Source organism: Eubalaena glacialis, chromosome X (assembly GCF_028564815.1).
Source record: "Eubalaena glacialis isolate mEubGla1 chromosome X, mEubGla1.1.hap2.+ XY, whole genome shotgun sequence".
Taxonomy (NCBI): domain Eukaryota; kingdom Metazoa; phylum Chordata; class Mammalia; order Artiodactyla; family Balaenidae; genus Eubalaena; species Eubalaena glacialis.
This window is the reverse complement of record NC_083736.1, coordinates 79,974,701-79,987,110: the sequence shown is the minus strand read 5'-3', so window position 1 is coordinate 79,987,110 and position 12,410 is coordinate 79,974,701. Positions and strand designations below refer to the sequence as shown.

The 12,410-nt window shown below is 34.5% G+C and overlaps 1 protein-coding gene across 1 annotated transcript in view; it reads right to left on the bottom strand.

Annotated features, from left to right (window-relative positions):
- Positions 1-12,410, bottom strand: part of KLHL4 (kelch like family member 4) — a 102,151-nt gene that overhangs the window by 23,435 nt on the left and 66,306 nt on the right. Inside the window, exons 5-7 of the mRNA XM_061178031.1 lie at positions 11,393-11,605; positions 6,539-6,725; positions 238-462 (exon numbers count right to left, since the gene is read on the bottom strand). Of these exons, the coding sequence (XP_061034014.1) occupies positions 238-462; positions 6,539-6,725; positions 11,393-11,605 (625 nt within the window). The remainder of the gene's footprint in view (positions 1-237; positions 463-6,538; positions 6,726-11,392; positions 11,606-12,410) is intronic.

Sequence of the window (12,410 nt, the reverse complement as noted above, 5' to 3'; positions counted from 1 at the left end):
TAATTTTTATTTTTTTTCAGATGGATGACCTTTATTATTTATTTTTAATTGGGGTATAGTTGTTTCACAACGTTGTGTTAGTTTCTACTCTACAACGGAGTTCCCTGTGCTATACAGCAGGTTCTCATTAGTTATCTATTTTATACATATTAGTTAGTGTATTCCAGCTTAATTTAATTTTTAAAAAGCTCTACTAACTGTACATTCTTTAGAAAGTATGTAACGTTAAGCTCTTACCTAAGCCATGCCTATGTGTTGACATGGGAGGCATCACCGTCCAGATTTTGCCAACTGGATTAAAACATTCCACAGTATTCAAAGTTTTTAAACCATCTCTTCCTCCCACGACGTAGAGCTTATTATCAATAACAGCAACTCCAAACTGAAGCCTACGGCCACTCATGGTGCCAATATGTAGCCAGCTGTTGGTCCTGAGGTCATATTTTTCGATTGTAGTGGTACCTGTTAAAGAAACATTGAACAATGGTAAAAACTGCTTGTATAAAAATTTTAATTGGCATCATTCATATTATATTTATGTATCTATCATTTATAGCATAGAATCAGTGATTGCAACTCAAATTAAAATAAGTAGCCCAGATGATTCTCCAACCTGGGAGGCAAGATAAGGATAATATTTCGCCACTTCTGAATCCAAATGGAGGAGTCAGAATAAAATAGTTTATTTAATATATATAGTTTATATGCTTATAATGGTTTCTTTGGCTATAATAAGCTATTGGTAGTACTAACACAGGTGTCAAACACTATATTTTACAACCAAAAATTACTTCGGAATCTAGTACTGACTGTTTACATATCCATTATGGTTTTAATTACCTATGACCATTCAATATATTAATTTATGCCCTTTTATTTTATTCAGTTTGGTGTGTGTGTGGGTTGGTTTAAAATACAAACGACTAAAAGAACAGAAATGAAAATTCCTTTTAAATGGAACTTCAGTGTTGATTCACATAATGTTCCATGATGGTAACACAAAGGATTATAATTAATAATATAATTATTTATATTTATGTTATTTATGTATTATAATTAATAATGAAATTCTGATGTATTACCTTCTTTATGTGTTAATAAAAGTTCAATTTTCTACTCAATTACTGAAATACCAAGTTTACTATCATAGTATACTGTCACTACTGCCATAGTAAATTGTCACTACTTCATAATAAATTATTACCCCTGTGGACAATGCTTTTTACCAGTCATCAACAATAGCTGCTGTTATTTTTTAATAAAAATTGATTCTGCACAACAGGAAAGTTTCTAATAACCAAAGTGAGAAATGAAAGAATTAGACGATTCACATGCATAGCGCACCTAAGAGAGCTTGTGACAGATTTAGGGAATTTCAACCCAATTTCACAATGCCAACCATAGGAATAAGCAAAAACACTTTTCGGTTGTCTACTGGGAGATTTGTGGAGAAAATATAATTCATTAGTTAAGATGAAAGTATAGTTAATATCTGAAGCCTTTTCACTGGCGAATTATAAGGCTACAGTATAGGGATTTAGGCAGAGTGTATATTATGTCTATGGCTGCTTCTGAAAGTTTTTCTTTTTATATTGGACTAATGGAAACAGTGTTTATATCTTTTTAGGTCTTTTCTGGTGAATAGTGCACTATAAATATTTTTGTCTCAAGAGTTTGGATTTTCACAATAAAAACATGCGAATATACAGGCACTCATTTACTCTTTCTCTTTAATCCCTGCATCTTTCATTGACAATGTGGATTTGGCTGAATGCTGATTTACAGATAGCAATCGCTCTATTGACTATATTTATTGCTGAGAGGTCAAATAACACCACCTAACTTTTATATAATAAATGTCTCTGGATGATACTGTTACAACTGGAATACCTACAAACAAACTCACATCTACTTTCACTCGTCAAGCAGTCAATTTTCTCTGTCTGCTTTCATACCTTTCCACTTCTTCATTCCAATCTTCCCACATCTGTCTTCCTATCCACTCTTTTCTATTTTAACTTTTCATTTTGAACTCTTTTCATTAGTGGAATTTACCAAAAAGCCAATTTAGATTAGGAAATGAAGGCTACGGTGCACTAATTATTAAGATTATGGAGTTATTAATGGTGAAGTAATTAGGAAATTGTAGAAGGCTACATAAATCAGCTGTATGTTGAAGATTTACATTGAAATGATGAAGTCTGCTTCATGCCAAGTTAATTTTTTCCAGACATTAGATAAAATATAAAAGATAAATTTACGCCATATCTACTATTTGCATCTATGAACATATATGATTGTAGTTCTGTATCTTGAATTCTGAAAGTTTCTTTAGCCCATTTGCCTACTTCCACAATTGCTCCAACTAATCAAAATGTAAATCCTCTAGCTAGCTTATTATGGCAGCTCTATATTTGATGGGAAAACTTAGATTTTTTTTTTACTAATCTCTCTCTTTAGGACTCACTTCATAATTTTTTCTGTGCATATTGGCCTTCTGCACTTAAACGTTGCAAATATTGTTTCTTATTTCATTTCAAAGCTCCTATTCAACCCTCACTTATGATCTATTCAAGAGGGAACAAAACCAACCAAACTTTGTAGTATTGTTTGGAACATGATAGTTCCTGCAGTTGTGAATATATCTGATGTAGTGATTTCCTCCATCTATTTTTAAAATGAAATAAAAATCACTATATTAGCTTTTAATTTGTCCCCTGCCATATTGTCTCTCAGAATTCATTGTTTTTAATAAATGAAAGGTTACTGAATACCTTGTATTCACAAAAGCCCACAGTTTACCATTTGGCCATTTAAAATTTTTGACTCTGTGATCATACTTACAACTTTTTGATGACTCTTTTAATATAATGGTAGGAGTTATAGTTAACTCCAGCCACTTGTCTGATATCTATATTTAGCAACTAATTCCAAGTTAATTGTATGAGTCAGAAAGGTAATTAAAGACTGAGGAAGTACTGTATTTCCTAAACATCAAAAGGTGAAAGTTCAAAAAGTATCTTAAAAAAAGATAAATGAAACAACACACTGTAAGAAAAGGCATGCATATAGAAATTGTTTTAAGAATGTAAATTGATATGTTTTTAAATGTAATACTGATTTATATAGATAAATGCTAACACTTTAATGTTTTTGCTTTACTTAGTTTTTCTTTCTTTCTTTCTTTTCTTTCTTTCTTTTTTTGCTCTTAAGTGTTCACCCTGATTTTTAAATAGATTCTAAAACCTTCAAAGAGAGGGGTCAGTTTTGTTGTTGTTGTTGTTCTTTCATCTAAAATAGTGGCAGTATAGCAAAAAGGAACACAAAATTTGAGTAATAATTCCCTTTCCTTTAGTTCTAGATGTTTGCCCTTGGCTTGGTTATTTAACCTTAAGGACCTTAGTTTCCTCATCTGCAAAATTAGGGTAATAAAATCTATCTTGTAGCATTATTGTGAGGATTAGAAATGATGCTTGCAAAATGCCAATCAAGGATCAGGTACTCAAAAATAATAGTTTTTACTATTATTGTAGTTGTCTGCAACTTCCCTTAGAGATTTTTATATTTCCATACACTAGGTATTCCAAGAGTCTCAAAATGATGGTTTTACTTCCTTCCATATAAAACTGTGGTAGTAGAGTCAAGGGATCATAGGCTCACATTTCACTCTTTTCTGTAAGCTAATAAGGAGTTGTAGATACTTATTACCATCTTGTGTAACACATTCATTTGTGTAATGTTAACTTAAAAAACAAGAACCTGAAAAAATAACAAAAATAGTAACAAACAGAAAAACCAAACAAATAAACATAAAGTTTTCCATTTCTCACTCTGCAGGTTAGGCGTTTTTTTTTTTTTTTTTTTTTTTTTTAATCAGAAACTAAGCATAGCTGTGCTTGCATTTTGTACTTAGTACCCTTTTGATATAAATATCAAATAAGACACCTTTTAAATTCTGTTAATGTTCATTCTATTCAACAAAATGCAATAAAATATCATTACTAGACTTGAAATTAATTATAAGATTTCATTGTATTTGTTATTTTCTGAAGAACACTAGTTCTGTGAAGTTTCTCTACTACTTTGGAAATAACTGCATTTGAAAGCTCTTGTTTTATAGGTTTATTATTAATTGACATGTCTCCTATATGGTCTTCCAATTTCCAGTTACACATACCAAAAGAAAGAATCGGTTTCCATAAGCACAGAACTTTGACTTTTGCAACATTTTCTACAAGGTGTCAAAACATTTCTATGTATGACTTGGCAAATTTTAAGTGGTTGATCTTATTTCCTACACAGACAATTCTTAATTACAAAGTCCTTGTCTCATTGTTTTGGCAACATGGGTCTACAGACTGAGAAATCAAGTGTAAAAAGACAGAACTATAGAAAAACAAGTTCTAAGAAGTATTCAAGGTAGACATGATGGCTTCAGAAATTTTTCCCTATTCCTATTTGTTGAAATTCTTTTGTAAAATCATTATTTTATTCCAGGATGGAATTGCTGATCTTGTTATCAACACTTCAAGTTTATTTGTAACTGGTCTTTGAGCATCTATCTGGAAATTGACAACAAGAAGTTAGAGACCACTCTCCTATTTCTGTCAAAAAACAAATTTGGAGGACCCCATCCCTTCCATTTACAATAAATCTTTAAGTTTTCCCTGAAAAGATCTTACATTGCAAAGCAAATACTCAAATTTAAAAATTGTTGCCATAAGAACCACAAAAGACCCCAAATTGCCAACACAACCTTGAGAAAAAAGAACAAAGCTGAAGGTATCACCCTCCCAGACTTCAGACTATACTACAAAGCTAAAGTCATCAAAACAGCATTGTACTTGCACCAAAGCAGACACATAGATCAATGGTACAGAATAGAAAGCCCAGAAATAAGCCCACACACTTATGGGCAATTAATCTATGACAAAGGAGGCAAGAATATACAATGGAGAAAAGACACTCTTCAACAAGTGGTGCTGGGAAAACTGGAAAATGAGATTAGAATATTCCCTCACACGATATACAAAAATAAAATCAAAATGGTTTAAATACCTAACTGTAAAACCTGAAACCATAAAACTCCTAGAAAAAAACAGGCAGAACACTATTTGACATAAATCATAGCAATATTTTTTTAGTTCTGTCTCCTAAGGCAAAAGAAATAAAAGCAAAAATAAACAAGTGGGTCCTAATTAAACTTAAAAGCTTTTGCACAGCAAAGGAAACCACCAACAAAATGAAAAGACAACCTATGGAATGGGAGAAAATATTTGCAAATGATGTGGCCTACAAGAGGTTAATATCTAAAATATATAAATAGCTCATACAACTCAATATCAAAAAAAAAAAAACCCAATCAAAAAATGGCAGAAGAATAGACACTTATCCAAAGAAGACATACAGATGGCTAACTGGCACATGAAAAGATGCTTAGCATTGCTAATTATTAGAGAAAGGCAATCAAAACCACAATGAGATATCACCTTACACATGCCAGATGACTATCATCAAAAAGTCTCCAAATAACAAATGTTGGAGAGGATGTGGATAAAAGGGAACCCTTGTACACTGTTGTTGGGAATGTAAAGTGGTATAACCACTACAGAAAACAGTATGAAGTTTCCTCAAAAAACTAAAAATAGAACTACCATATGATCCAGAAATTACACTCCTGGGCATATATCCAGAAAAAACGAAAACACTAATTCAAAAAGATATATGCACTCCAATGTTCACAGCAGAATAATATACAATAGCCAAGACATAGAAGCAACCTGAGTGTCATCAACAGATAAATGGATAAAAAAGATGTGGTATATATACAATGGAATAGGATTCAGCCACAAAAAGAGGGAAATTCTGCCATTTGTAGTAACATTGAAGGACCTAGACAATATGCTTAGTGAAATGTCAGAGTGACAAATACTGTATGATATCACTTATATGTGAAATCTAAAATAATACAAATGAATGTATATCCAAAACAGAAATAGACGCACAAATATAGAAAACAAACTAGTGGTTACCAAAGGTTAGAGAGAAGGAGGGAGGGACAAATTAAGGGTATGGGATTAACAGATACAAACTACTATGTATAAAATAGATAAGCAGCGAGGATATACTGTATAGTACAGGATATTATAGCCATTTTCTTGTAATAACCTATAATGGAGTATCATCTGCAAAAATACTGAATCACTATGCAGTTCACCTGAAACTAATATAATATTGTAAGTCTATACTTCAATAAAAAGAAATTAAATGTATCCTGAGAGCAATAAATAAATAAATATTGCCGTCATAGGAGAAAAGTACCTATTAAGAGTTGAGGAAACACTAATGAAAAGGTTATATACCACAAGGTAAGAATAAAAAAGGAGGTCACAATATTTATATTACCTTATTTATAAGAAATAGCTTTAGATGCACACATTTATATATAGCTTTAATACCGCCCTCATAGTTTGGAAGGTGTTGAGAATACATCTTCTTTGAATGATACTTTGTAAAATAATTAATTTGTTCCTGTTACCTTTCATGGCATCCATGCCTCCCACAGCATAAAGTGCTCCCACAGTTGATTTTCTAGGCTTCGTCCGAGGGCTTTGCATCATGGGTCTTCTCTCAGGTAAGAGATGATACTTCATAGCTTCCATCAGGAGCTTCTGACACTCAAGATCACCAGTAAACATGGAACTGTTTTCAAGATCTGCCAGTAACTGAAAAGCAATGATGCATGTATATGAAGTAAAGAGCAAACATTAGAAATAGCATTTTCATTTATATAACTTTGGAGAAAACTCAAGCTAATTCTAATGTGTGTGTTATTATTTAATATTTTAAGTTACTTAGTAACATATTTTATGATTAAAAGCCTCATGGTAGTAGCGAATTTATTAATGCACATTTATTTGACATACTTTTCCTCTTTTGAATATGTACATGTAATCTCCAGGAGTGAAAGTGAAAAAGCACTCATAAAATGTGTTACTGAAAGCAAAGTGAATGGCTGTGTCTGCACAGAGCAAGCATCTCCTGCCCCGCTAGAGAAGCAGCCACCTTTTTGGTTGATTTAGGGGAAATGGCAGAAACATGCTCAATTAAAATAATATCAGGACTTCACTGGTGGCGCAGTGGTTAAGAATCTGTCTGCCAGTGCAGGGGACACGGGTTCGAGTCCTGGTCCAGAAAGATCCCACATGCCGTGGAGCAACTAAGCCTGTTTGCCACAACTACTGAGACTGTGCTCCTCAACAAAGGGAAGCCACCGCAATGAGAAGCCCGTGCACCACAGCGAAGAATAGCCCCCGTTCGCCGCAACTAGAGAAAGCCCATGCACAGCAATGAAGACCCAATGCAACCCTAAATAAATAAATATATTAAAAAAATAATATCACCATGGGGGCTGCATCTTTATCATCAAATCAAAGCACGAAGCAGGTGCTTTTTATCTGTACATGTACATGTGTACACCAGTAAAGTACATGTATTAGTAACTAGGTAATTCATCATCAATAGTACGTGAGATCAATCCTTTCTAACCATTATTGCCCGGCAGCTAATATGACCCTAATTGAATGGGATAAAAGCTAGGTAAAGTGTTCTTCCTGAGATGAGTTGAGGAGAAGTTAAGAGTTTTGTTCAGAATTTTCCAAGGGTCATTTAGATTGGTTCCTTGGAGTCTGGAGTCCACAGTATCATAGGAATTGACAGGAAGAGCAAGCAGGTTGTTGGAATGGAGGTGCTAATCTTACCCCATAAAACTTCCCTGAAGTTTCCTGTCCTTCACTGGTTAACCTCAACCCTGTTCTCACCCCACTTTTTATCCCTGATGGATCACTCTTTTGACTTGGCTGGTGAGACCCCAGGTATTTCCTTAATGCATACGCTGTAGCAAATAGGTTTGAAAACTAGGCTATGTAATTTTTTTTTCTTTTGAAAATATTCTTCAGACATTTATCACCAGTCTCTTCAAATATTTCATTTCTAGAATATTTGTATAAGATTACCCACTACTACCATCATCAGGAAAAGTTCACACAATCCCACATTCTAGGCATACTCAGGAGTGGGAGGCCAAGGTACCACTGGTTGTGTGTTTCAGCTGGATATTTCCTGTTTTTCCAATAAATTAAGAAAAGTCCAACTCAGCACTTTGCTGAAAGAATGTCATGTAGACTTAATAGCAGTATAAAGTTAAGGGCTTCTGATCCTTTACACCAGTGTATTTCAAATTTTTGCATATCTAAGAATCATCTGGAGAACTTGTTAAAATACAGATTCCTTGGCCTCAACCCAATAACTCGTTTCAGTTGGTCTGTGGTGGGGGCCTGAGAAACTGAGTTTCAAAGAAGCCCCTGGTTTAAGAGTAAATATGTACTGGGAGTTCAAAAGATAGAAGAGAATAAAGACTCTGAGCTCATCTCCTCTCCCAGGCACACAAAAATTACAACTATTTATAGGATAACTATTGATGAAAAAGACCAGAACATACCAGAAAAGATCATCTACAACTAAAGATGTAAAGAAGGAACCATAAGTTGGGTAGGAGGGGTAGAGTCACAATATAGTCAAGACCCATAATCCTGGTGTGGGTGACCCACAAACAGGAGAATAATTACAACTGCAGAGGTTCTCCCCAAAAAGCGAGGGGTCTAAGCCCCACATTGGGCTCCCTAGCCCAGGAGCCCTGCACCAGGAAGACAAGCAACCAGACTATTTGGCTTCAAAGGCCAGCGGGGATTACATTCAGGAGACTCAGAGGGCTGTGGAAAATAGAGACTCCATATTTAAAGGGTGCACACAAAATCTCACATGCTCTGGGATCCAGGGCAGAAGCAGTAACTTGAAAGGAGACTGTGTCAGATCTACCTGCTGATCTTAGAGGGTCACCAGGAAAGGCAATAGGCAACCAGAGCTCACCCTGGAGTCAGACACTGGCAGCAGCCATTTGTGGGAGCTCATTCTGTCGTGTGGACACTGGTCCTGGTAAGGGCCATTTTGGAATCTTCCCTCTAGCTTATTAGCCTTAGGACCCAGACCTGCCCCCACCCAACAGCCTATAGGCACCAGTACTGGCATGCCTCAGGTGAAGTAACTAACTGAGCAGGGACATAGCCCCACTCACCAGAAGATGTGGTATATATACACACACACACACACACACACACACACACACACACACTCCATACAATGGAATACTACTCAGCCATAAAAAAGAATGAAAATTTGCCATTTGCAACCACAAGGAAGGTCCTGGAGGGTACTATCCTCAGCAAAATAAGTCAGACAATGACAAAGACTGTATGTTATCACTTATATGTGGAATCTAAAAACAGTGATACAAACTAGTGAACACAACAAAAAAGAAACAGACTACAAAAAATAAATACAGGAGAGGATGTGGAGCAAAGAGAACCCTCCTACACTGTTGGTGGGAATGTAAATTGGTGCAGTCACTATGGAGAACAGTATGGAGGTTCCTTAAAAAACTAAAAATAGAGTTATATGATCCAGCGATCCTACTCCTGGGCATATATCTGGAAAAGAAGAAAACTTTAATTTGTAAAGTTACATGCACCCCAATGTTCATAGTAGCACTGTTTACAATAGCCAAGACATGGAAGCGATCTAAGTGTCCATGGACAGATGAATGGATAAAGAAGATGTGGTATATGTATACAATGGAATATTACTCAGCCACTAAAAAGAATGAAATAATGCCATTTGCAGCAACATGGATGGACCTAGAGATTATCATACTAAGTGAAGTTAATCAGAGAAAAACAAATATCATATGATATCACTTATATGCAGAATCTAAAAAAAATGATACAAATGAACTAATTTACTAAACAGAAACAGACTTGGAGACGTAGAAAACAAACTTATGGTTATCAAAGGGGAATGGGGGGAGGGATAATAAAGGAGTTTGGGATTAACAGATACACACTACTAAATATAAAATAGATAAACAACAAGGACCTACTGTATAGCACAGGGAACTATATGCAATATCTTGTAATAATCTATAATGGAAAAGAACTTGAAATAGAATATATATATATGTATATATAACTGGAACACTCTGCTATACACCTGAAACTAACATAACACTGTAAATCAACTATACTTCAATTAAAAAAAAAAGAAACAGACTAAAAGATATAGAGAACTAGTGGTTACCAGTGGGGAGAGGGAAGGGGGGAGAGGCAAGTTAGGGGTAGGAGATTAAGAGATGCAAACCACTATGTACGAAATAAATAAGCTATAAGGATATATTGTACAGCACAGGGAATATAGCCAATATTTTATAGTAAATATAAATGGCATATAATCTATAAAAATTTTGAATTACTATGTTGTACACCTGAAACTAATATAATATTGTAAATCAACTGTACCTCAACTAAAAATAAGAGTAAATATGTACTTCTGTGGGATTTAATTAACAGCTAAAAGTAAAAAAAAAAGTAGAGAAGTCATCAGCAAATTAAAATCTATTTTTCAATGTTAACATTTAATTAGAAATTTTTTCAAATTGATTAATTTTAACGTTTATGAAGCTTCTGATCCATTAAGTCCAGAAAAGTCCTTCCTTCCAATGTGAATGATGTTTGAGGACTTTAGCCACAAGTTATATAGCATATGAAGTGTGCATATGTGCCTTATATTCATATATATATATATATATATATAATATAAATGATATATACTACTGATCAGTTGGCTACAGAGAAATAATTGTGGTTATCACCAATGTTAGAATTATATAGTGAGACTGCACTCTAACCTCACTAAACTTCACATACTAAAATTCAGTATGAGGTGGGTCAATCCTGAGTTTTATCCAAGGGCGTTTGTTTTTAGGATCATTTTTCGTACAATCCTTCTACATGCATGGTGAGGATGCCATTATAATGATGCTCCAGTGCATCTGAAGCAATTATAGTATGGTTTCGATCATAGTAACTAATTACTCATGTTAGTTAGTAGGTATTATACAGAATCTAACTCCTTCCTAGGGTCTCCTCTGAGATGCTACTGTAATGATTATTATCACCTTGCCTAGAAGGTGGCAGGAAAAGAAAAAGAGTTAGGTTAGTCATTTTCTCTGCTTGTTACAAGTGCTGTTTGGTGAGAGAGGAAACTGAAACTAATGAGTATTCTGAAGTTTGGGGATTATTTGTAGGTTTTTTCTTTAAACCTTTTTTCCTCGCTCTTCATCATTATTAATATTGTTAATTGAAGGCTGTACATGTCCTTCTGTGAAACAAATCCTGTACCAGAAATTCTCTGTATAAAATTTAAAAAAAAATAAGGAATGGCTTAATGCCTAGTTGTTGTTTAGAACTATAATTTACATTACCTGGGTAAGTTTCCATACCTGTGGTGGAAGTAATGGCAGTCTGATGTAAGAAAGCAGCATTGCTAGGTCTCGTTGCCTAGCCTGCACATCATGCCTTACCCACTGCATTAGAGCATGGAAAATAGTTTCTTCATCAGGAACATTAATGTCATCACTGCATAAAAGTTTTGAAATCTCATTAGCTGGAAGCAGGAGGAATTCTTGGTTCTTTACTACCTCGATGAAGTGTTCCTAGAAAAGAGAAATCTTCTACTGAAACTTTGTACTTTAGAAACTTCTTAACAAAATAAGCTTACCAAAGCATTTATTTTTGTTAAACTTCAGAAAAAGCCAGAGAGACAGATACATGCATTCATAGAAAATAGATGTTATTGCTGCCCGTGACAAGGGATTGGAGGAGCCTCTGAAGCTGAGGAACAAAATGCTTCCACTGGGAATTATTTATTAAACACAAGGAAAGGCCTTAACTACTTCACAGGCCACATGGGTAGTGTCTGAGTTGATGCCAGTGCTTTACTCTCTCAGATTTTGTAGGTGACAACAGTTTATGACTCCAGGACTGACTGATGTCAAGTTGGCCTTTAGCCAAAAACCTTAAGAGAAGGCTGAAAATTTTCAAGGTGGAGGCTATCTTGAAGGCCTGGTAGAGGCAGCTTTGGCTGTGCATTTGATGGGGCAACATACTGAATTCATTTGAGATGAGAAAAAGAGACTGATTAAAAACTCCTTTCTCTTGTGAAAAATCACGATCTTCTATTAACCAAGGTAAAGTTATTTTGCAATGGATAAACATCTACAGATTCAGGTTAATCTAAAAGTGACTCCTATGGAGTTATTTTTTGAGGGGGAGAGGGGCTATCTCTCAATTTTTATGTTTTATAACTTGATTCTCTCTTCTGTCATTTGTGTTGTATTTTTGTCAAGTATCAAATTTCAGGCAGCTGTGTTTCAATTTTTTTCATCAAAACACCACTATATTTTTCCTATTTATAATGTTATATATTTTTCTTTGACAACACAATTATCATTCCAACAT